General features: G+C 34.9%; 1 protein-coding gene across 1 annotated transcript in view; it reads left to right on the forward strand.

Annotated features, from left to right (window-relative positions):
- CFAP47 (cilia and flagella associated protein 47) overlaps positions 1-27,256 on the forward strand; it is a 463,486-nt gene that overhangs the window by 213,383 nt on the left and 222,847 nt on the right. Inside the window, exons 34-39 of the mRNA XM_054677051.2 lie at positions 4,167-4,264; positions 4,557-4,673; positions 11,439-11,573; positions 15,338-15,453; positions 25,688-25,838; positions 26,943-27,031. Of these exons, the coding sequence (XP_054533026.1) occupies positions 4,167-4,264; positions 4,557-4,673; positions 11,439-11,573; positions 15,338-15,453; positions 25,688-25,838; positions 26,943-27,031 (706 nt within the window). The remainder of the gene's footprint in view (positions 1-4,166; positions 4,265-4,556; positions 4,674-11,438; positions 11,574-15,337; positions 15,454-25,687; positions 25,839-26,942; positions 27,032-27,256) is intronic.

Here is a 27,256-nt window from a genome sequence, read left to right on the forward strand (position 1 = left end):
AAAAAAAAAGAAAAAGAAAGAAAAAGGAAAAAAAAGAAAATAACAAACCACCTCTTGCCCCGAGAAAGGGGCTGGAATTCAACATTTCTGTCAAGTAGAAAATCCCAAACAATCTATAAAAAGCTCCTAGAAATACTATATGCATTTATCAAAGTCAGAGGATATATGATCACTATACAATTAAATTAAATTATATTTCTATATATTGGCAGTAAACAATTGGAATTTAAAATAAAAATATACCATTTAACATAGAAGAAATACTTAAGTATCTAATATTAAGTACTTAGTATAAGTATGTATAACAAAATAAATTAGAGATATATATGCTATAAACTACAAAACACTGATGAAAGCAATCAGTGAGAACTAAATAGAGAAATATAGCATGCACATGACGTTGGAAAACTAAATGTTGTTAGGCTATCAAATTGATCTATAGATTCAATTCAATTCCAGTGAAAATACCATCACATATTCTTATAGATCAATATCAGTAAGTTGACTCTAAAATATATATATAAAGGCATTGCCATTAAAATAGCCAAAACAATTTTGAAAAGGCGGAAGAAATTTTGAAACTACAATAATTAAGACTGGGTGGTATTGACAAAAGAATAGATGCGTAGATCAAAAGAAAAGAATTGAGCGACAAGGAATATATCTACACAAATATAATCAACTGGGTGTTTTTGCTTACAAAAGTGCAAAAGCAATTAAATCAAGTAAGGCTAGTGTTTTCAACAAATATTACTTGAATAATTGGAAGTGCATATGTAAAAAATGAGCATTGACCTATACCTCACATCTTGTACTAAAATTATCTCAAAGTAGATCATAGATCTAAATGTAAACCCACACAACTTTTATATACATATATATATACACATATATACATGTATACACATATCTATATGTATTGGACTTTACCATATTAAAATTTCTGCTTTATGAAAGACACTATTAAGAGAAAGAAAAGACAAGCTACAGACTGGGGGAAAGTATTTTTGAATAACATATTCCACAAATTTCTTGTATGCAGGATACATAAAGAACTCTCCAAACTCAACAACAAGAAAATAAACAACCAAATTTGAAAAATAGTCAAAAGTTCTGAAAAGATACATCACCAAAAAAAGATAGAAAGATAGAAAAAAGACATATATAAGTTGCCCAATACAATTACTATATAATCCAGAAATCTCTTTTCCAGCTGTTTCACCAAAATACATTAGAATTACCAAGCATCGTATGTTCTCACTCATAAGTGGGAGCTAAGCTCTGAGGATGCAAAGGCGTAAGAATGATACAATGGACTTTGGGGACTCACAGGGAAAGGGTGAGAAGGGAGTGAGGGATAAAAGGCTACCAACTGGGTTCGGTGAATACTACTTGGGTGCTGGGTGCACCAAAATCTCACAAATCACCACTAAAGAACTTACTCATGTAATCAAGTACCACCAGTTCCCCCCAAAACCTATGGAAATAAAACTTTTTTAAAAAAAGAATTGCTGATCACAATAAGCACTACATGAGATAATTTGTAGCAGATTTTCATAATTGCCTCTAAACTGAAGACAAACCAAATGCCCTTCAATTGGTGAATGAATACCTCATCTCTGTGACATCTATCAAATACAGTACTACTCAACAATGAAAACAACAACGACTATTGATTCACACAGCATAGGTGCATCTTAAATGAATTTCACTCAGTAAAAGAAGCCAAAACAACAAGACCCCACAAGACTACATATTGATATTGTGTGATTCAACTTTTATGGCATTTTGGTAAAGGTGAAGTTATTGAGATTAAAAACACATCAGTGTTTGCCAGGTGCTAACAGATGAGGATAGGGATTGACTACAAAGGTGCAGCACGTTGGAATTTTGGGGGTGATCACACTTTTCTTTATGGAAATGTGATGGCAGGTACGTGAAAATGTATTCCTCAAGTTCCTATAGGTGTGTACCACAAAGAGTGAATGCTAGTGTAAGTAATTTTATAAAATCAACCAACATATGTAAGTAATTAAGGACAAAATGCAGGCTGTGGCAAATGAATATAACTGGGTTACAAATGTTGGACAACCTCACTGATGGTAATGAAAAAGAAATGAGCTTATTTAATTGTAAAGAAATATGACTGTGTAGTCTAAGACTAAAGGTGTAAAGAACTATCTATACATACACACCTTACTCTAGTTTCTCACAGGGGTATGGCTTTGCAATTCTGAAAGCACTTTATATACATACTAGAGTTTAACCAACACATAAAAATATTGTAGATAATGAGATTGAGATTTTTCACTGTTGACAAAATAAGGTGGGGCGGGTGTCATAATGAATTCTGTGGTCCTGAGTTGTGATTGGTGGAGTGGGAAATAACAGGATAACAATTAGTTGTTGCTGTATTGTTATGTATTCATTGACTTCTGCTTGGAGGATTTTTTTTTAATTCATTGTTTTCCTGTTATGGATGTGATTTTCCTGCAACAAGATATTAAGCTCCTTCAAGACAATTTCTGTCCCTCCTCTAACGTCTGTACAAGACAAGGATGTGCTATCTGGTGGATACAGTCTATGTCCACTGCTAACTGACTGATTCTCTATCAATGTAAAAGGCTAGTAAATTATCTTTTTCAGATCAAAAGTTATCATTGCTTCCAGTCCAGAGAAAAATAAATATTAACTACAAAAGTGAAATATTTTGCTTTTATTGATAGCTATGGGTGGCAAATATACATTCAGAGAAGCACATTTTACTTAGCTAAGAGAGTACATCTTAGGTTCTCACCACATACATATACACAAAATAGTGACTATGTGAAGTGATGAATATGTTAATTAGCTTGATTTTGGGAATCACTACACAAGGTATACTTATATCAAAACACAATTTATGTTCTATATACATATACTCTTTATTTGCCAATTATACATCAAAGCTGGACAAAAAAGAGAAGCACATGTAGGTTATCATTATTCAGCCAACTGGCAATGTGTATTTAAAATCATTAATTCGATTACATTGAATCTTATATCAAAAATGTTACTTATAAGTTTCGATCAGGAAATAATACTTTGAAAAATACAGAGGTTGTTTGCTATGCATTAGTTGAAAATCCTTAGTGATCTGTGTTTGCTAGACTGATTTTGTGACAATATGCTGTAGAAACCCTATAGAAATGTTCAATGTCATAGCTTCTCAGATGAAAAAGTACTGGACATTGTCTGTGAAGTGTCCAGGACATCTGTGATTCAAGAGAAAATTAAGTCTTCCAATTCCAGGTGTAAAGCAATCCTGGTTTTGAAGCTAATATACATGTCATGGGTGTATCATGTCATGGTTTTTCTTCTTCACAGAAAATGGGAGTAGAGAGATTTGAGGGAATTTATAAAGATCACCATTTGCCCCTTGTTTTCAGACAAGAAATTGTCTCACACCATGAAGAATCTAGGCTATTTGGAAACTTATTGAAAAAGAAAATGTCACATTCAACATAGGGATTATTTCCACTGTTTAAAATTAACCTCCACCCAATATAGGTCAGTATTTCAGATATTCACTTAAAATTCAGATACTTCCTCTTTTTGTTCCAGACTCAGCATAGTAATCATGTCTGTAATTGAAAATTCCTTTTACTACTCCTCCATCCTGTATTGCCTTTTATAGGTCAATTTTGGTTTCTTTAAGCCATAAATCTTGAATTCCTTTCACATACTTTCCTGCCATGTGGATGAATTTCTGCAAGAAATAAAGAAACTGGCACTAGCACTCTAAAGTTACAAGTAACTCCATGCCTTTTCAGTCTCCTTACCCATGTTGATGATCATTGATTAAACATTTGAACCTCAAGGTTCTCAACAGAATGGATAATTTTGAAACATTGAATTTCTATTCCATTACGACACTGTAGTGTATTTTTCAAAGCAGCTCATATAGAAATAAAGAAGACAGCTTGCAATTGTTTATAAAGCCTTACAGGTAACTCTCATAGTATTAATCTTCTGAGGCTTAAAATTTGTTTTTATTTCCAATATAATATACTTTTTGTTTTCCAAGAAGAAGCAAAATTTTCTTTTACTATTGCTCAAATTTCCATAGGTATCTTTTAATAAAGTAAAACTATTGTTGTATTTACTCTCCCTCTTTTTTGAAACAGATGTTATCCCTTCTGAGAGATGGATAGTAAATTTTGACAAAGACCTTTCAGATGGTCTTGTTTTTGCAACACAGTTGGGAGCCTATTGCCCATTCTTGGTAAGAGTCGTTTTTATGCATAATGATCTTCTATTATTTATAAAAACTTAGTCATTAAAATTTGAAGTGTATTTTCTGTAAACAGATTATTTCGAATGTCTTACATTCAAGTCAAACGCCTGAATCTGCATGGCCAGCACTACCTTTTTGTTTATTCTTGCATTTTGATTGCAATAATTTATTACTGACAAATATTAATATTTAAATGATTCTTTGCCTAACTATAGAGAACACTTAAAAAACAGAATTTTTTATTCCATTACCAAAAGGTTTGATTTTTTTTTTTTTACAGATTGAGTCTCATTTTATTAATATGTACACGCAACCAAAAAGTCCTGAAGAGTATCTGCACAATTGCCTGATTATTGTAAATACTCTTTATGAAATTGACTTTGACATGGAAATACAGGTGGGTGCCTTTATATTAAACATTCTACAAACATTTTATAAATTTCTTTTGATAGCTTGCTCATTTATAATATTGCTTTGTTCATATTTTTGAAATTTAAATTGAAACAGGCTTTTGATGAGACATTGCTAAAATGTAGAAATCGAAATATGACTCCACAGAAATCGACTGGATATTTTAAAATTTGTATAATTATATACATCCAGCTGTGCATAATAGGAAAGTACTTCCAGTCCAAGTGCCTGAAACCCCAAAAATAAACATTGAGTGAATTATAATCATTACTCAAAATCTAAGAATGAACTAAAAGAGCATATTTATTTAAATATAGATGTCATATTATTATCTTCTAATTTAGTAGCAAAAATAAATTTTCACTTTAGTATTAAAATAAATGTTTGTGTAGAGGTCATAATGGCAATATACGTTTTAATTGTATGTTGACCTTCAAGTTGTAATTCCTTTTGGCTTTTCACATGAAGACCTCAATAGCAATAATCAAAAATATATTGGATTCTTACTATTTTATGAGCCTTTTGTTTGTTACTTAGGGGCAATAAAATGGTAAAATAAATGATTCCTGACTTTGAATATATAAATTCATTAAATTATCAAGATATTTGCCTGTTAAAAGATAATGCTGTACTTATTTAATTGTTAATAATGGTCTATGAAAAAAATGAAGTATAGAATTCAGATGAAGGAAGAGATCAATGTGATGCAGACTGATACATCAAAGACAGTGTGGAAGAGACAGAATTTAATTGGCATCTGGAAGGGTGAATTGGATTTGCATTGGTAGTGGTAAGAAAGTTGTTTGCTCAGAGGAAGTAACATGAACAGAATGTAGAGTGTGAAAAAGTGACATACGTTAAGGAAATTGTGTGAATAGGTTTCCCCAGTTGAAGTTTGGTATTGGAAACAGAGACATAGGCATATACTAGGATACTGAATATCAGCATAAAAAAATCGGGAGTTTATCCTGTGGGCATTATGGGGGATAAAAGGCCTTTACTCTTGCAACAACAATCGTCAGGATGGACCGAGAGGAGAGGAACTGGTGACAGGGAACGCAGACCAGTCGCAATGCAATTTGAACTGGTCAAGGAGTACAGTAATTACTTTCTCTACTGTTATCATTTTAATTAGGATTAAAACATAATAAGCTGATGTAGGAAAAATCATGAGGTTTGCTAGAGTTGGTGACCAGCCACAAAAGAAGGGCATTGGAGAAAGACTATTATAACTAACTCTGAGTTTTTCATTCTGTGATCCAGAAAGACTGATGACACTAGTGCCCAAAATGATATCTTACACCTGCTGGAGAAATGAGTTTTATAATTGCTCACTTTTTTCTTTGTATTGAAGTCACTTGCATGTTAATGTCACTTTGTACCATTCCTGACATTTGTATTCTTTTTATTTCATTTTCTTTTCATTTTTTTTTTTGGTACAATTGTAAAGGGAAACTGCAATCAATAATTTTAGTCAGAGAGTTCTAATAGTAGAATTTTAAGGACAAACTCTAATAAAAGTCTTTGGTTTTGAAGAATAAAAATATTACAATTCCCATAAATTCAACAAATTATTTAACCTCCCTCATGAAAGACACTGGATACATCCTTCAGGGGTGCAGATGTGACAAAACTACACTCATGCCTTCAAAGGTGTTGCAGACTAATCATCACAAGTTACATGAAACAAGGCTGATGCAAAGCGACAGTGAATGTCACAATAGACATAGAAATAATATGCTATGAGACTCAAAGGAGACGAGAAGTCACTCTAAAAAGGATACCAGGAAAATTTGCACAGAACACTTAGAGTTTAAGCTGACCCTTGAGAGTTTGGTAGGAGTTCATAAGAAATTTAAAATACCTTTGTTTAGAAAAACCATACATTGTGACTCTCTCCTTTGCTTTTTGATTTCCTCACATATGTTGGCTCAATATATTTATTTTATTGTATAGTCAAAAATAATTTAAAAATAAGTATCTACTAGATAAAAATGCAGAAAAGTTGTCCAAGATTTGATGAATGAAGTAATTGAAAGTAGGCTTAGCAGAAAATGACCAAAACTTTATCAGCCAATTCCAATGCCCTAACTGTTTATTAGCCCAGATTTACCAACCACACTAAATGGCAGATTTAAAACCATCACCCTCTAATGAACTTATACATAATGAATTAATGCTGGTGCTTGTACTGGTCCACCCTTGAATCCTGTAAAATTCAGCAACGGACTTAATTATTAATGCTTAAGTTTCTTCTTTATTATGTTCTTAATTGCAGCCTGAAAATTAGCTTCATAAGTTGCTGGGGTAATGTTATGTCTTTTTGGAGAATCCTGCCAGTAGGAATATACAGTTATTACATATTACATATTCTCCTTTTCATGACATGATTTTTATTTGAAGCAAAAATACTATGGAATTGTTTGACCACAGCGTAGAATGCATGTTTTGTTCCCTCATGCAAAGATAGATAACAAAATACATATAATAAGCATTTATGGAGCTTTAGTACACATAATTTAATGAGTAGTGATTGGAGCTAAGGGTGAATAGATATTCTAATTTTGTCCTTAAATTTTTTTGTTTCTTTTTTTTTTAATCACTTGTTAGGGTTCTCTAGAGACACAGAAACAATAGGATATATGAGAGGGGATTTATTAGGGGGAATTGGCTCACATGAACACAGAGTCAGAGAAGTCTCATGATAGGCTGCCTGCAAGCTGGAACACAGAAGAGCTGGTGGCATCGCTCAGTCCAGAAGCCTCAGAATCAGGGAAGCCAATGGTGCAGCCCCTAGTCCAAATCTAAAAGCCAGATAGCCCCCAGAGAGCACTGGTGCAAGTTTCAGAGTCTAAAAATTGAAGAACCTAGTCTGATGTCCAAGGACAGGAGGAGAAAGGGTGTCTCACTCTGGAAGGGAGAGAAAGCAGAGTCCTCCTTCTTCTTACCTGTTTGTCCCAGCCCCAGCTGATTGGATGGTGTCTGCCCACATTGAGGGCAGATGTTTCTCTCTCAGTCCACTGACTCAGCTTCAACCTCCTCTGAAAACACTCTCACAGATACCCAGAAACAATGCTTCACCAGCCATTTAGGTATCCCTCAATCTAGTCAAATTGACACCTAAAATTAACCTTCACAATCACTAGGAAATTTTCAGCTTTAAAGAACAGAATTCTTGAGTAAAAGTGGTTTAAAAATAAGGAAATTTAATATTTTATAAAAAGATAAAGCCAGACAATCAAAGATTATAAGGATAATTGTTCAGTTTTTTAACAAAGTTATCAGAGATTCAGTTTTGCTCAGCCATTCTTGACCTACTAGCTTTGTTTTAGGACTCTGCACAAATAACTCCCAAATTTCTGCAGAAGTCTCACATAACACCTTCATACAGTTCTGTCTGGGGCTGGCTGAGTGGCGTCTTTTCTTGTGCTTCTCTTTTTCCAGAAGGTAAACCTTTCCCAGCGGCCCCATGGCATATTCCCCATTGCATATCATTGACCGGAATTGAATCCTATTCTTGTGGCTAACCAGTGGTTGATTAAAAATAAAAAAAAAAGAATATTCACAAAAAGTTAGGTTCTTAGTAAAGAAGAAAGGGGAAAATGATTGTTGGGAAGGCATTCAATAGCTGTCTTTGTAGGATTATAGTATATCATTATGTACTGCTAATTATATTTGGTGTCTTATTTGAAAGTTAGTGATACCTTAAAAGATATGGCACATTAAATCCAGCATAAAACTCAAGATCTTATCACCCCTTCTATTTACTGATGATGAAACTGAGGCCCAGGAAATTCAATTGTCTTAATCAAGGGCATGGCACTGTGTCATAGCAGGACTTGAATTAATTTACCAGATTTATTGATTTTTTTGTTATGATTTTTATGATTTTTTTGTTTGTTTACATTCCTGCATTTTGTTAATCTAGTAGGAAAACATAGTCATCAAGGGGAAAAAAAGGACCAATGCAATTGAAGTTATTTTTGGTTAGATCTATATAGCGAAAATAATGATTATGTCCTTAAAAGTACTTTCACATGAAATTTTAGTTTTAAATAAACCTAACTTATTTTATTTAACATTTGGCTTTCTAGCCTAAGGTTGACAGAACTCTGATTGCTTTAGGTCACTTTTGTTTAAATGTATAAGGAAAGGTAAGAATGCTCTTTTATTTGGTTTCTCAGTATAATGTCTTATTAAATATAGTTTCCCATTAAAAATGTATTTTTTAATTTGCCAAATTGCTGGATTTTTCAAAGTTTAGCTTTTGAAATAATTTTTATATTGCTATTTATATCATTTTATGGGGTACTTACTAAAACATGGTTCAAAAGACTTTGATTCATCCCAGACTTGAGCCCAGAGTGTTCTGCCATTAGTACTCCTCTTTTCCCCAGTAAACACACCTCCCGTCACCCTAGATAGCCCTCTTCGGATCATACCCTATATGTTGATTCCAAACACAGGGCCCAGCAGAGCCACACATTCTTCACTTAAAAATTTACCTTCTTAGGCTTCAAAAGTGGATGTGACAATTAAACTCTGCATTTTTTTATTTTGTTCTTATCTTAAATCATTTTTCTACATCTATTTACTAATGTCGTCTTTAAAGAATGTGAGACCACAAAATACTGATGAGAAACTTTATGGTCCTGGTATATTTCCAAGTTTTCCTCAAATTATACTCACAGTTAGCTTTCTACCCTGCTAAGGCAGGCCAGTTTTCTTTCTGTCAGTCTTTTGCCGAGGCACCTTCGTTGGTAAGCCTTACTTCTAATTAACAAAACAAGAAAGAACAAACTCTTCTATTTTCTCGAGAAGAATAAGAGAGCATGAGGAAATGTGGACTAGCAGATCACCAGTGGGGTTGTCATCATTCTCTAAAAACTGCTGCCAAATTTCAGAATCAAGTGCCTTAGTTCCACCAAGCACATTGGGTGTCCTTGGCTTTCACACTATTTGCATTTCTAGGCCGGGCTCAGATCGTGTTCAGTTGCTAACTTGAATATGTGCCATTAAGTCATAGCAGACCTTCATTTCCATTTTGTGGAAGTACAGAGAGCTCCCTGTATATTGACACTGACAGAGTTGTTTGTCTATTAATGGTGTTTTTTATGTCTTCGAATCCCTCACACCAACCCCAATACTTTTGTGCTGTGAATAACTTTTCCCCACTGCTTCTATCTTCTTCTGTTCCTGACATTACTTTTTGGCTTCAGCTTACGTTCTGGCTATGTTTATTGTCCTGATATCATTGCGCTGTAATTTTGGATTTTATCTCAAATATACTCCAGTAATCATTACTAATGTATTTTGTTTATCAGAGTAATTACATCCTCTGCCTTATTGTTTATCTGTTCTGGGAAAAGTACTTCTTCAACTGCCCCCTACCTGATCTGCCTGAATTGTTGCTCTTATTATGTTATTTCTTGTTCAGAAATCAAGTCCCTCACCCTGCCATCTAAGACCTCCACAATGTAGCCTGGCACTCCTTAGTCTTTTTTCTCACTAATTGTCCCATCTTTTCTTATGCGTGACCCAAATGGTAGTTCTTTACTGAACAAACACTATGCTTCTCTATCTCCTCATCCTATAGTGATTTGCTTTTCTGAAAAAATACACTCTTTTCCTCACATCCAATACATATTTGAAGTTCAAGCATTCTATAAGGCCCATTTAATGTGCCATTGGTTCTGTGGGCCTTTGCTTGAAAATCTCTTGCCATCTTTAACTTCAGGAGTAATAGTCACATTAGTCATAATTTCTAGAGTGTAGTGTTCTTCTGAGTTCCGACTAGCTTTTACGGAGTCTGAGGTTACTAGATCAGTGTTCTACTTAGGACACATTTATTTTTTAACACTTAGGTCAAGCTCTTCTGATTCAGAGCGGTATTATTGCTGTATCTATATTTCAGTGTCATTGTCAATCACAAATATTTTAAATGTTTTAAAGTAATTCAATAATTGATTTACTATGCTTTTCCTCTTTTTATATTTTTATCTATTATCTTATTTGATGGTTAATATTAGGTGTCAACTTGACTGGATTGAAGGATGCCAAGATGACTGGCAAAGTTTTGTTTCTAGGTGTGTCTGTGAGGGTGTTTCCAAAGGAGATGGATGCAGGAGTCAGTGGCCTGAGAAAGGAAGATATGCCCTCAGTGTGGGTTGTTACCATCCGATTGGCTGTGGCAGTGGCCAGAACAAAGAGACAGAAGAAGGGGGATATTCAGTTTGCTTGTTTTTTTGTTTGTTTGTTCTTTTTTATTTTTGTCGTGATCTCTTTCTCCCTTTGGAGCAGGATGCATTTTTTTTCTCCTTCTGCCCTTGGACATCTGATTCCAGGTTTTTCAGCCTTTGGACTCTAGGACTTGCACCAGCAGCCTCCTTTGGGCTTTCAGCCTTCGGCCTCAGAATGGGGCCTGCACTGTAGCTTCCCTGGTTTGGGGGATTTGGGACTTGGCCTGAGCCATGCTTCTGGCTTCCCTGGGAGCCCCTATTGGCTTCTGTCATTCTGCAGTTTGTAGCCAGCCTACTGTGGGACTTCGCCTTTGTGATTGTTCAGCCAATTCTTCCTAATAAATTCCCATTTATATATATATGTGTGTGTGTGTGTGTGTGTGTGTGTGTGTGTGTGTGTGTGTATGTGTGTGTATGTGCATATATACAGATATATATCCTATTGGTTCTCTACCTATGTAGAACTCTAACTAATGCATCCTCTAATTTCGATTTATCTTCTTTGAAACCAGGCCACAGACATCTGTGACCCAAATCCAATCCTGATGCTCATGCTTTGTGTCTACATGTATGAAAGACTCCCTACATATCTCCCTAAGAAGGTGGTGTCCTTTGAATGTACTCTACATGACACAGTGCTGAATAAGGTAAGGTTAATTTTGGGGTCAAAATGCATAAGGAGTTACACAATTAAGAGAGGTTTTAGATATTTCTTTCCCAACCCAAAATTAACACCAAGCGTCTGTAGGAATAATTTTATTAAAAGTGAATAAGCCTTATCAAATGTTGCTTCTTCTAAGCCAAAGGTCTAGATGAGCGAAAGGTGCAATTTTTGCTTAAGAGTAATCACCACTTGCAATGAAATGATGACTCTTTTCTTACTCATTTTCATTTGATTTAAAATAATATTATTCTGTATACAAGTTAATTTACTGCTTTGATAAGATTCATGTTTATTCCTTTTTTCAGGCTCTTTTATGTGTGTCTCTCTTAATATATGATTGGGAAGGAGGATAATTTTATATTTTTGATGCAAAACTCATCCATGTGTGGTCTTCAAAAGATATGCCACGGTGATCTTTGATCTGTAATTGTAACTTCTTTGAGAAAATAACTGTAGCCTCCATGATGGTGTGAGCATCAGTTGATAAGGATTTAGTTAAAAATTGAAAAAAAACAAAACAAAACCCAGGCTCTTATCTCAAAATGTAGAGGGCTGAATTTAGTGAAAAGAAAGCCTCCTCTTCTTTGTGTTTGGTTTGTGTTAGTAAATACTGAGGTTCAATCTCTTTTATTTACTTTATTTCTTTCCTTTTTTGTCAAAAAAAAGACATAAAACTCCATAGAATTCAGTATTTACTGTGATAATTCGCTAATTGCAATGATATCCAAGGGCTTTGGATAAATAACAAGCCTTGAGCTATAATTATATTGAATTTTTGACTTCAAAATAACATTTCAGAAGAGTTAAAAGTTTTTTGCTTAGGCCTGCAGGAGACAAGAGTGTAAATTTGATTTCAGTATAATTTATTACTGTTAACTATTATTACCAATTCTCTATTTCTGTCTACATGATTGTATTCCTTCATATCACTTAATTGTTATTGATGTTTTTAAGTAGTTAATGTTAATGCTAGCTAACGTTTAAAAATAAATTTAAATTATGATGTTAAAAACCAAATTAAATCATGTTTAAATAGAACATGATTTATTTTCTCATTTTATTATTTTGCTAGAAATAATGCTCATACCTAAGATTATAGATAAAATTATACAAATATACCCTTCATTTTTCACAATGTAAGAAAAATTTTTGAAAGAAGAAATAAATAAAATTTATATGCAAGATAAAACAAATTACAACAAACTTGATTTTAACTTTTATTTAAGAAAATTAGTGATTTGGAAATTGCTGAGAATCTTTTATGTATTTTGCTCCTGTGAATCAACACGATGAATGGCAGTGCATTAAGTCATAGAAAGTCGTTCTTACCACCAACCCTATCAATGTTACAGAATATAGCAAAATCTCCAGAAATGGCTACAAAATTGAGAAAGTATTTCTTTTCTTTCTTTTTTTTTTTTTTTTGAGACGGAGTTTCACTCTTGTTGCCCAGGCTGGAGTGCAGTGGCACGATCTCGGCTCACTGCAACCTCTGCCTTCCCAGGTTCAAGCGATTCTCCTGCCTCAGACTCCTGAGTAGCTGGGATTACAGGTGCCTGCCACCATGCCCAGCTAATTTTTTGTATTTTTAGTAGAGACGGAGTTTCATCATGTTGGCCAGGCTGGTCTTGAACTCCTGACCTCAGGTGATCCACCCGCCTCGGCCTTCCAAAGTGTAAAAAAGTATTTCTGTAGCTATGGGCAAATAATAGAAACATAGACTGCTAGAACAAGTACAAAAAAGTAGTGGTCAGTGAAAAAACATAGAGTGCAGTGATTTTCCGAGACATTCAAAAAGCAGTTGAATTTTGTTTTCCTTTTGAAACAAAATTTACACAGAAGCAGAATAAAGAATGTCTGTCATTGCAAAAAAGGAATTGAGACTTTAAAACTTTCTTTTGTTCCCTTAAACAGCTAGCTCTTCTTCCTATCTACTCCTCATCACCCCTACACGAAATCCTGGAGTTGGGTGGTATGACTGTCTGACCACAGATGAGTCCAATACCATTTTGTCATATGTGTGATATGTATGATATAGTGACAATGAATGGCTTCCTTATGATCTAAACAGTTCACAACAAATCTACTATAATTTTCAACATTTCCTTCCAAAACAATAGGAATTAGCTCTCTGGGACTTAAAATCACTTGGTCTGTTAATGAATATTTGAAATACATACATTTGTATGAATGTATGTACATAAAAAAAGATTACCACACCACAGTGGGGTACCACACTATAGTGGGGGTCTTGCCCCCATTATTGATGTCTTTAAGTATTTGAGAACATGAGGCCTCCAAATCCTTAAAGAAACTAAAGTTGGAAACGCTTTATCAACAACACACTTGTTCTATTGGTTACCAAAGTTTCCATTGAACTAAGAAAATAATTAATCTTTCACCAGATTTTCATCATATTCCTTATGACTCACTATAACCATACCTACTGCTACTTTTTCACTCTTCGAATATCTATGACTATAGGTCCTGAACTTCATAATTTGCAGTGACCTTTTATTCACTCTAATTTGACCAATTATCCTTTTCCCCCATCCTCACCATTCTCTGGGTCAGAACTTTTGGTGATACCTTGGCATCTTGTTAAATAAAAAAAAAAAATATTCATGACACTTGTTAAAACGGTAAGGCAGACTTTATTCAGGACTATTATGATAGTTATAGGGACCACTGCAAAGGAGTTTTGCAGTGGGGGAGAGAGATTGAGCTCAACTCGAAATAAAACAAGGAAAAGCAGGAATTTATAGCCAAGGAGCAGGATGGAGATCAGTGTGTGGGAAATGACTAAGAGGAAACATATGGGTAAGGGGGGATTCTGGCTAAACCAATATAAGATTTTTGCTAAAGGAAGGCCAGGGTGATCATACATTACCTGAGCAATGGCAGGAGATGAGGAATTTGGTTAGATATCAAGGGTGATTAGATACTGAAGGTGTGGAATTCTGGTTAAACTGATTTAGCAGGATTCTTGCTAAAATTGGGCTCTTGAGGACATGCCCAAAGGTGGGGCCTAGTTAAAAAAGAGTTCAGACAAGCCTTACTGGAGTGTGGTTGAGAAGAAAATCTTTGTCAGTCTTCCTAAAGATTGTTTTTTGAATCTCCATTATATTTTACATAAACACTTTGTGTACTCACGTTTTTCAAGAAGTACTCTTTTGTAATAAAGCAACTCATTTTCTAATGCTCCCCATGTCTCTGGATCAGGAGGAAAGAGACAGCCAACCCTTCGTTGAACTACCACATCTAGACTGGGCCACCATTATATTCAGCCTGAAACTGTTTTTAAATCTATACTCCTTATAATACCTTCTACACTGAGCAGCCAGAGTATCCTTATTGTAAATTGGACATATAAGTTCCCTTTTTAAAATTCCCCAATGGTTTTCCTTTGCAATAAAAATAAAATCAAAGCTGCAAATGTTGATCTTCAAATCACTGGTGATAAGATGCTTTTGCATTTGTAATTCCCTTTGTTGAAGGTTCCTTCTCTTTGCCCACTTCAGCTAAACTGTATGTGTGTGTGTGTGTGTGTGTGTGTGTGTGTGTGTGTGTGTGCGTGTAGTTGTTATTTTAAAATACAAATTCTGGCTTTGTCCAGTTGGTGTACATTATAAATAAGTATATTTATGACTAAAATCTATTGCTATCTTTGATAAAAATAAGAAATGATATAGTTGCATAGTTTTTAATTTTATAATCTTACTTATATCCTCTTCTACTTCTACATAGATTCTACTGAAAAATTCCAGCTCGCGAAACTTAGTGTATAATGCTAGAATTGTTGGAAGAGATGCTGCTGAATTCTCCCTTTCCCAAAAAGGGAATGTTGTGACAATTTCTCCAAGGTAAGTATTTTTTTAAATTTTACATTATCAGACATATCAACCCCAAAGATTTAATGTTATAATTATAAAATGTGACTTTGATTTTAATATTGATAGATATTTAATGAAACGATTGTCACTCACAGTCAGACAAATATTCGTATGTTTCTACAATTCCTCACCAAAGTTGTTGAAACAATTCTAACAACATAAAACAGCTGTTTTATATATGCATTTAATTTTAATTTGTTTTTTATGCATACGGGTCATAGAAACAAGACTATAAGTTGGTTTGTTGTGTACTGCCATTCTGTTTCCTGCAGGAAACTGAAACCAGTGCATTCTAAAAGTATGTATGTATATAATTTAAAGATACATATTTTTTATTTTATTTATTTATTTATTTATTTATTTATTTATTTATTTATTTATTTTTGAGGCTGAGTTTCCCTCTGTCGCCCAGGCTGGAGTGCAGTGGCACGATCTTGGCTAACTGCAACCTCTGCCTCCTGGGTTCAAGCAATTCTCCTGCCTCAGCCTCCCAAGTAGCTGGGATTACGGGCGCCTGCCACCACGCCTGGCTAATTTTTGTATTTTTAGTAGAGGCAGGGTTTCACCACGTTGGCCAGGCTGGTCTCGAACTCCTGACCTCATGTGATTCACTCACCTCAGCCTCCCAAAGTGCTGGGATTACAGGCATGAGCCACTGTGCCCGGCCTATATATATTTTATATATAGTTTTTGCTGATTATAAAGGCAGCATGTACTAATTATAGGAAATTTAGAGACTATGAAAGTATGAAGAACCAGAAAATAAAAGGTTCATAATCCTACCTCAAAGAAGTCCCAATGTTGCCATTTTCCTCTGTGCCCTCATAGTCATTGTGTATGTGTGTGTAAATGATGGATAGACAGATAGATGATATATATACATGTAAATATACTCCCAAATTTTGATAATGTTTTATGTGTCATTTTTATCTAATTGTGTTCTCATACTTATTTAATGTTTCTACTACTATCCCACTCACAAAAATAAAGTATAATTGAAACCTCCAGAGAATAGTTTTGGGAAATTAAATCTGAGCATAATGTGAGTCTTCCCAGATCAACAAATCATGTTGGATATGCCAACACATGCTAATGACATAAATACTCTTGTTTATTAAATAATACAAAGATGATATGAGAACAGCTGTGTCAGTACCATAGCAGTTGACAAATTTGATAACTACTAATGAACTTTAACTAGTCTTGAATTTTAGTCATTGCCTTTGCATTCAATTATTTTTCTCCAATGAAATGTGATAGATAACTACTAAAGTTACTTTGCTTGATTATCTCTTTGGATTTTAACTATACATTAAATTGAGTAACTTTTCAAGCTGTAGTCTTTATTTCTGTACTAGTATATCAAACACAGAAATAATAATAAAAAAGGGCCATTTTAAATTGTACTTAAAATATCCTGTAACCCATTTTCAACAGTGCCCTTGTTTCGTGTCATTAGCCTATGTTAGCTTTCTTCAGTTATTACTCCATGCTAAAGGGGCATATAAAAGATCTTAATTCAACCTAAAGTAAACCTGAGGAAAAAATCTATACTTGCCTGCTTCTTTATTATAAATAAAATATTAGAATAAAATTCCTTGTATAATAAAAAGAACCTACCCATTTTCCAAGATCATAATAAAATAGTTAAATTTCTAATATGTCTATTAAAAAACATAATGATAATAACACAAGTTCATTTGGACATTGTCACATAACCATTTATTTTGTTGTCAAATATTTTAAAACTTGAGATCTATACTCCACTCTTCCAATAGGGTGATACAAGTGAAAAGGATGAAGTTTCTCCTGCATTTTTTCCACTCATAAACCTGATAAGCCTATTCCAGTATTTCAAAGCTTTCACTATGTGGAAATTCTTCCTAATAACCACAATAAACCTCTGATAATTTAGTTTAAGATTACTTTTCCTGTTAAAGAAGTTCATATTTGTTATTTTTATTATAAATGTGCACGGTAGAAAATTTGAGTTATAGAAAAATAAACAGGATAACAAAAATCACCTAGAGTTACATCAAACACAGTTTGTTAGTTCATTTCTTTCCAGTCTTTTCATAGGCACACATAGGTTTATTATAACATATGCATACTTATGTATTTACATAATACAGGCATTATATGTAAATATTAACATACTTAATATTTATTAAACATTTGCTATATAAAAATATCTATATCATATGAACTTTGTTTCATATGTCAATATCTATATAGTATGCACTTCATATTTAATCTTCCTAATACCCTATTAGTGTTCTCATATTACAGAAGAAGATATTGGACACAGAGACATTAAATTACCCAGTGTTCCCTGCTATTAAATGCCAAAGTAGAGATTCAAGACCAGTCAATACAAATTCAGAGCTGGCACTTTTATTAAACTGACACTTGCACATATCTTGTGCATGTGTATGTGTGTGTGTGTCTGTCTGTCTGTGTGTCTGTGTCACATTCAACAAAGCCCTTTGCATTCAATATAATGTTACTTTGACTATTTCTAAGCAATCCTGAAGATCCGTGATATAATTGTGTCTTAGTCTGTTTGGGCTGCTATAACAAAACACCAAAAACTAGGCAGCTTACAAACAACAGAAATGTATTATTCACAGTTCTGGAGGCTGAGAAGCTCAAGATCAAAGCACCCACAGATTGATTTAGTGTCTTGTGAAGGCTTGCTTTCTAGTTCATAGATGGTACTTTCTTTCTGTGTCTTCACGTGGTGGTAGGATCGAGGCAGCTCTGTGGGGCTTCTTTTCTAAGTGTAATAATCCTATTAATGAGAGCTCTGCTCTCATGATCTAATCACTCCCCAAAGTCCCCAACTCCTAATACCATCACAATGGTGATTAGGTTTTCTTCTCTCTTTTTTTTTTTTTAGCTTTATTGAGGTAAATTGGTAAATAAAAATTATAAATATTCAAGGTATAGAGTATCATGTTTTGGTATACATATACATTGTCAAATGATTACAGCAATCAAGGTATTGACATATTCATTACCTCAAAAGGTTGCCTTTTGTATATGTCTTATGAGAATACTTAAAATATACTTTCTTTACACCTGTCAAGTGTAAATGACATTATAGTCACTTTGATATAAACTAGGTATCCAGAACTTACTCAAGTTATATCTTCATGTTCGTACCCTTTGATTAGTATCTCCTCATTTTCTCCACCACCTGACCCAACAGTGGCTCCTTCCTTGATGGGGTACAGGACCCAGCAGCATTTCCCTTTCCAAGGGATTCACAACAGGAATGCCTATTGGTTATGACAGGAGTGAAAGCTGCTGGCATACTCTGTAGAGCAGTTTACTGGGGACCTAAGTAGCACCCACTGTGTGGCTGATAATGATAAGCCCTGCCCTTCCTTGTTCCTAGCCACCTCTAGACAGCTCAAGTATGCCTGTCTCTCTAATGATCTTTCTGTGTGGTTTTCGTCAGGTTATTGCTCCATTGTGTTACTTCAGGGTCTTAACTGGAACCTTGAGCCCTCTCTAAGCTATTTTCTTTCATAGATAGCTGTTTAATTATTGTTTTTATGTGGAGAGAATGAAGATTAGTATCTCCTACTCTGCTGTTCTGATGATGTCACTCCTCTTGTAATTAGGTTTAAACATGTGAACTTGGTGGGGGGGACACAAACATTTAGACCTTAGCTTTCTACCCTGTAGCCCCAGAATTTATGTCTTCTTGCCTGAAGAATATATTCATTCCATCCCAATAGCCCCCCAAAATCTTAGCTCACTTCAACATCAACTCAAAAGTCTGAAGTCTTAATTCTCACCTATCATATAAGTCTTGTATTTAGGGTTTGCCTAGAAAAATAAATAAAAGTATAAGTCTGATATGGGTGAGATTCAAGGTATGATTCTTCCTAAGGCAAATTACTTTCCAGCTGTGATTCTGTGAAGTCAAATAAGTTATATGCTTCCAAAATACAATGATGGAACAGGCGTAGGGTAGACACTTCTACCCTATTCCAAATGGGGGAAATAGGAAAGAAGAAAGTGATAACAGGTCCTAAGTGTGTCCAAAACTAAACAGGACAAATAACATTAAATCTTAAGGCACCAGAATAATCTTCTTTGACTTGAAACTCTGTTCTCCAGGCCCACTGGTGGTCCTGCCCCCGATGGCTTTGAGGCAGCCCAGTGCCTGCCACAGCTCTGTGTCTGAGAACATGTCAGTTCTCTGCAGTAGCCTCACTGCTGTGGTCATTCTATGCCTGGGTCTTGTGGTTGTGGTTACCCTGAGCTGGAATCTTGCTCCAATGTCTCTACTGGTGTGAGGTCTTCAGGGAGGCCTGCCTCCAGAGCTCTACTGGGCATTGCTTTAGTGGGAACTCTGCAGTGGCCCTTCCCCATGGCAATTCTCTAACTGAACCCCAAGACTCTCCAGGGTACCCTTTGAAATATAGGTGAAGGCATGCACTTTCTGTGCTTTCTGCACCAGTGGAAATGGTACTACATGGATGCCTCCCAAATTTATTGTCTGTGCCCATCAGAGGGGCAGCTACCACATTCCAAGCCACACCTGGGTCTGCTGAAGCAGCACCTGGGGCAGCCAAGGAGCATGATACTGGAATGTGGACAGTAGAGCCTTGAGGCATTGGTGGGCAGCAAACGCCAGGGTCTCACAGCTGTTCATACTCCCTTCTCCTTAAAATTATTCTGTCTCTCAGGCCCTGGCATTCTGGGCCTATGATGGGAGAGGCAGCAAGGATGATCTCTGAAATGTTTTGGGGTAATTCTCCATAGTTTTAATGAGTATCATCTGGTTTTCATGGAGATTCCTGATCCATATTAATCTCCTTATCAAACAGTTCCTTGCCCACACCCTTGTTCTCCCCTAAACATGTTTGTTCTCTCATTCTTTTCAATATGGATAAGCTAAGAATTTTCCAAACTTTTAAGTTCTGCTTCCCTTTTGGTTAAAAATTCTGTTTTTAAATCATTTCTTTCTTCTTCCATTTTACTATATGCATTCAATAGAAGCCAATCCACACCTTTAACACTTTCTTGAAAAATTCTTTAGTCAGACATTCTATTTAATCACTCACAAGTTCTACCTTCCAGGAAACACCAGGACACAAACACCATTTAGCCAACTTCTTTGTCACTTTTTAACATGGGTTTTCTTCCTCTGTTGTCTAGTAACTTGCTCCTCATTTCTGTCTGCGACCTCATCAGGATGGCCTTTACTGTCCATAGTTCTACCAGTATTCTTTTCACGAACTTTTAGGTAATTTCTAAGAATGTTAAACCTTTCTCTACAGCTTTATTCTTTTGAGCCTTCACCAGAATCACCCTTTTAGGTAATTTCTGAGAATGTTCAAGCTTTCTCTACAGCTTTATTCTTTTGAGCCTTTTCCAGAATCACCCTTTTAGGTAATTTCTAAGAATATTCAAGCTTTCTCTACAGCTTTTTTCTTTTGAGGCTTTACCAGAATCATCCTTTTAGGTAATTTCTAAGAATGTTCAAGCTTTCTGTACAGCTGTGTTATTTTGAGCCTGCACCATAATCACCCTTTATGGCCTTTATATAGTAATGTTGGCTTTTTTTTTTTTTCAGCATGCACCTCATAATTCTTCCAGCCCCTACCTATTACCCAGTTCCAAAGCCACTTTGACATTTTAGGTATTTGTTACAGCAGCACCCCCACCCACTTCTCAATACTAATTTGCCGTCTTAGTCCATTCAGGCTGCTATAACAATAAACCATAAAATAGGTAGCTTACAGACAACAGAAATTTATTTCTCACAGTTCTAGAGTCTGGGAAGTCCAAGGGATCCAGGTGCTCGCAGATTCAGTGTCTGGCAAGGGTCTGAGTTCTGGTTCATATATGTATGAATTTTTATATATATAAATTGCTAAGAGCACTTGTTCTCTGACTATTTCTATCTCATGACATCCTGTTCTTAAATTGAGGTACCATATCTTCATAATTGTCTCTGACTTTTATGTTCTCATCTATCCTTGAATTTTCTCTAAAGTCAGTTGCTTTATTTACCTTGATCTTAGTGTTCCCTGTTAAAAGATTCGCTCAAATGCCTCCTGACACATGGTTATTCATTCATATGTAATAACATGGCAATAGAAAAGTAAATTTCTGTACTGTATGTGCACAGGTGTGTCAATTGGTAGGCTTCACATTAGGGTGAAAAACCATTCTGCTTTTATGCCCAATTGTCTGACATTTTATAAAGGCATTGAAGGGAGTAGGGTTGTCTGAGCCCCATCTTGCCCTTTATGTGGTGATGGTTTCCTCTAACCAGCTGTGTTTTGAAAATCTCTTTATTATAATTTTCATGAGATTTTTCTTAGGAAAAGAAATGATGAATCTGGGTTTCAGATGCCATTGTGGTTTAGAACTCCTCTTATATCATTTAACAATTAAATGTTATGTTTCAGTCTTGACATGTAAAGGCTCTATGATCCAGCCTCAGTTTCCTTATTTGAAAAATGTGGATAAGGCTATTTACCCACAGTGCTGTCAGTAATAAATATGATTATGTAGGCAAAACACCTTGTACCATAATGGAACTTATAGGAAGCAATTAATAAGGATGACCGCCTCAATTTGGAGTACTGGTGACTCACAAATTAAAATATATCAACACTACTCGCAAATGCTTACAATCTATCCCAATGCCAGGCAAGCAAATACATAACGAAGATATAAATCAATAATTATTTTATTTATTATGTGTGTATTGAACTAGATGAAAACTGAAAAAGAAGTGCCTGCCTACTCTTGAGGAAACCAAGGAAGGGTTCCCAGAAGAAGTAATGCTTAATTCTGAACACATATAAAAAACAACTACTCACTTATCTAAATGCATTTTATTTTGTAGGCTTGAAATAAAATTATTTTAGGTAGCTGCTATTTTAGGTGGCTCTCTTTAGTTAGGCTAAATAATTTCATAGGATTTGGTTTTTACAAATACGACTCAGAAAACATTTTGTTTTCCTAAACAAAAAAATGAGTAATTTTATCATTATAAGATATTATATAATTATATATTTATGTGTGCCACATTCTTTGTTAGATACTGTCTAGATCACAGTTAATAATGTCTCTTTCTGCCAGCTATGGATTTAAATTCTCAGACATATTACTTATATAGAAAATGTTAAACAGCTACACCAGCATATAAACAAACATATTTACTTCTGCATCTAACTTTATGACTACATTTAGCTATAACCATAGAGTGACTGTCATAAAAGTGAAAGTATAAATTTAGCAAACCATTCTTTTTTTTCTCATTATTTTCATTGAGCCATATGTGCACTGACATTGATGTGTTGTATATTTATTCTCCATCTATTCCAAAGGCTAAATTGAAGTAGCTTACAATGTATATGTAATATCAAGGAGGTTTTTTAAAAAAAAAATCAGAGAAAGGCAATTGGAGCAAAAAGAAAATAAAAGGTAAAATAATTAAAATGAAACCTATAGTTATGATAGAAATGCCTGGAGACTTAGGAAACTTACTCTAAGTAGACTACACATTTGATTCTGAAGTTTCTAACAAATTCAGAAAAGAGTGCTGGTCATTTACATGCTTCAGCATAACTACAAAATTTAAAAAATAATTACCTATACTTAAGAGAAGGCTGTTCATGGAACCAGCTATTTATCTCATAAAAAGGATACTCTATTTTGAAATGTATTCCATAAGACTTAAGTATAGGTTCATAAAATCTTTCATTAAATTCATGTTCTTTAGATGATGGTCATTCTTGAATGCTTCTCTTTTCATCAGCTTCCATCGAGATCCAATCCGTTACCAGATCCTATCGATTTTACCAATTGTGTCATAAGCCTTGTTTCTTTTTCCCTTCTTCACCTGTTCCACCCCGATTTAATGTAACATCATCTTTATACTAGACTGCCACAATAGTCTCCTAAAAATCTTGTCTGAAATCTATCCTCTATATTAGAATGACAGCTAATTTTTAACAGAAATTTAAACCTTTAACAGAAACTTAAAAAGGTGCTTAAAATATTTCAGCTTCCCATCAACATTTGGATATAGATTGAATATGCTTAACATGGTCCAAAGTACACTTTCACTTTTGTGACAGTCACTATGATTTCGCAGCTTGCTCTTGGCTATATTTTGCATCATTACCCCTATTGCTTGCTAAGACTTAGCATTACTGGCCTTTGATTAGTTATTCAAACACATTTTAATTCCCCATACCAGAGGCCTTGGATGCCTTCTTTCATCCCCTGTTCAATCTAGTTAACTCATTCTGATCCTTCACATTCCACCTAATATATCACTTTCTCTGACCTTTCAGACTATGTCACACTCCCCATTGTATGCTCTCACAGCACATATATAATTTGTAATTTTCACATTTATTTTGTGATGGTAGAATGTTGGCCATGTCCTACCGTTTGTACTATCCAGGAGAGCAGGAATAGTGGTGTTTTTTTTTTCTAATTACTGTATCTCAGAAACCTAAAAGAGTGCCTGGAACATTATAAATTATCTAAAAATATCAATTGCATGAAAGAATTAATGGATAAATGATCTTATATAGTGATGTACTTTAGAATAACTGGAAATACTCTAAATCACTCACTGTTATCTTAATAAATAATTTGAGCCTATATACCTGGAAAAAGACCTCAAGGTCAAATGTTCTTTGTTCTCAGTTAAATTCATGCCCATGAGTTTTCATAAGAGTCCTTTTGCACACAATTGAAATTGTTGAGGACACATATCTAAATTAAAATCACCCCCACTCCTGCAAGATGTGAGCTGTAATTTTCCCTACAAAACTATTTTGAGAACATTTCTATTGCTTTTGAAAACCCCTCATTCATCTCACTCCTCGTTTCTTCCTAGTCTCACCCATTCAACAGCAACTGCACAAAAGTTCTGGCGCAATTAGGTCAAGGTTTGACACCAAGGGAATCTATTCCCATCTCCATTCTTAAATATGTGTATTCTAAGCGAAGACAATAGGTAGTAGTTGGTACAAAAGAATAACTGTTATGGGATGTATAATGGTAACCATGCTAAAAACCAGAGGAAAAGCAAAGATAAAATTTCCGCAAGTTTTATCACCTACAGCTGTATCAAGGCAAGGCAAGATTGAAAGATTGATCCAGTAACAAAATAGAGAGTCCATTGTTTAATTTAGAGTGTATAACTTATTTAAACAGTGAAAGCATGAGTAATCAAATGTACCAGATTCACATGTCCCTTGTACAGGGCAATATCAAAATAAAAGGGGTCAGATCACTGCCTCATGGATGGTAAGACACCCTCTTGCTGAGGAGCTAAATTCGCTGTCATTAAGCTTCATGGCCTGTAACTCTATCCTAAAAGGAGTAAGGAAGCAAGCCTCACACCTCATCACAATCCAGGAAGCAATGATAAACTGTCTGGTGACAGTCTCTCAGGGGAGATTAGGGAGGCAAGTGAGAAATGTTCCTAGAGCAGCAATTCGTGAGCCTCCATGCTCTTATATTGCAGGAGGATCATGGGGTTTCTGCCAAGACTTTTGTCAGCTGCATTTTTACAGTGCATATGTGGCCTATGTGGACTCATGCAAGGTTGCTGGGGTACCATGGTGCGGTCATTTTCCTACAGACTGGTGAATGGAATCTCCAAATCCGTAGCCTCTTCACCATTATACTATGTCTTAGACTGCCAAATTGAAGATTAAGGAGGATGAAAATATTTTCCTTATTCCTTTTTGTAATTAATTAAATGTTATTATTATCTGCCATTATTTGGTTATGAGTTTTGAATGTTATTTTCACTAATGATTTTATGCATTTTTTGAATTTTTACTTTCTTAATGTTTCCACATGTTACCAGAGACCAGTGACATGACAAAGTATTTGCCTAAACAGTAGCACAGAATGTCCTATGAATTTCCCTCAAAACAATTCATACATGGTTTCCTGTGGCTTGCTGTTAGAAAATCCTTTATTTGAGAGATTATATATTTGAAAGTTAACTTCAGATTTTACAAAATATATTACGATAGCTTAACTGATGACAATAACTAGATTGTAGGCTTCTTGATAACTGCAGCTGAAGTGAGTACCTTGCAGGGGGACGTAGGCACTAGACACATGGTCTACATTAAACAAATGCTTGTAAGTTGTCTTTTTTGTTAAAACGTTTTCTCTTTTATCTTTTACTAAATAGAAATGAAATTAATGTCACTCTGAAATTCACCAGTCGCTTTATTCGTCCTGCTGAAGCTTCACTACTATTAATTTCAAAACCCAAGAATGCAGTAAGAGGAATTACAATGACTTTTGCTCTTAAAGGCAAAGTCCTCGATTTTAAAGCCATTGTAAGTAAATTTTACCTACGATGTCTTTGCTTCTCTTATCAGACCATGAAGTATCAAAAGCATGTTATTGTTATACATTTTATCTCTAGGCAGCTGTTTCTTGAGTCATCCCTGTGCCATGGATACTTGTGGTTTAAGTTAAAGCAGTTCTGGGCCTGTGTCTATGTTTTTGCTGGACTAAGGGTTGATAGTTTATGCAGTAAAAAAGGACTTTCCTGTTCTCTGGCAGGAACTTTCATCAGTTTATCTTGTGTGTCCTGTAGATCAAATCTATTATAAAGATAAGACTAATGCTGGCATTTATTGAGAGGTGACGATGTTCCAGACAGAGTTCTAAGTATTTCTTTTTCAAAGGGTGGGGAAGAGAGATTTTTAAATCTTTATAAAATGGTTGTGACATTATTGTGATTGACTTTTTGTAGCCATTATCTCTTCTAAATATTAATTTCTACAATGGATGTATGGTACAGAATAAGTAAATTCATTAGATTGCCAGATTTCCAAATGGATTATAAAGAAATTTAGGTGTGCAGGGCAAGAGTGGTAAGCAGAGAAAATGACTGTAGGATGGTTGAGTGATGGCCTGTTATTGAGGAGGGCACTGAGATGCTCATATGGACAGACTGTCTTTTGAGGCAATGATGCTCAGAACAGGAAGTGGGCATTTGTCACTTCCTATGTGTAATCTTATTTCCTCCTGAATAATGAACATATACTTTTCCCAACCCTCTCACACAAATTATCTGAAACAAGACATTGTTTTGTCACATGTGGCTAAGAGATATGGCTGGGCTTAGCCTGTCATTGGTGGTTCTGGGGGTAGACATGCAACTGTTTACTTCCCCATCTGCCCCTATATGGTCTTAAGTCACTGGGAAGCAGATTAGATAATAAAAACAAAATAAAATAAAACAGTAAAATAATCTTTCTGAAACTATAGAATACCTAGAAAGTTTTTCTCCATGGAATTTCTTTTGATAGTGGGAAGTACTGTCAGTGTAATATTAAATGGACGGTTTATAGATTTTTAAGATTATATTTTATAATTCAGAAAGTTCATTTTTTGTTATTATCATGTGGTAAGATTTTATTTTTTTACTTTAGGACATGATAAAATGCGAAAGCCCATGTTATCAATTTCAGGAAGTCACTGTAAATGTGAAAAACCCCTTCCATACGGCTGGGGACTTCAGGTAAGTTATTGTTTTGGTGTAAATTCATTGCAATTAGCTCTATCTCCACTCTGAAGAGACATATGTGATTTTCTTTCTTTCTTTTTTTTTTTTTTTTTTTTGAGACAGTCTCGCTCTGTGGTCAGGCTGGAGTGCAGTAGCACCATCTTGGCTCACTGCAGCCTCCACCTTCCAGGTCAAGCGATTCTCCTGCCTCAGCCTCCCAAGTAGCTGGGACTACAGGGG

This window comes from Pan troglodytes, chromosome X (assembly GCF_028858775.2).
Source record: "Pan troglodytes isolate AG18354 chromosome X, NHGRI_mPanTro3-v2.0_pri, whole genome shotgun sequence".
In the NCBI taxonomy this organism is placed as follows: Eukaryota; Metazoa; Chordata; class Mammalia; order Primates; family Hominidae; genus Pan; species Pan troglodytes.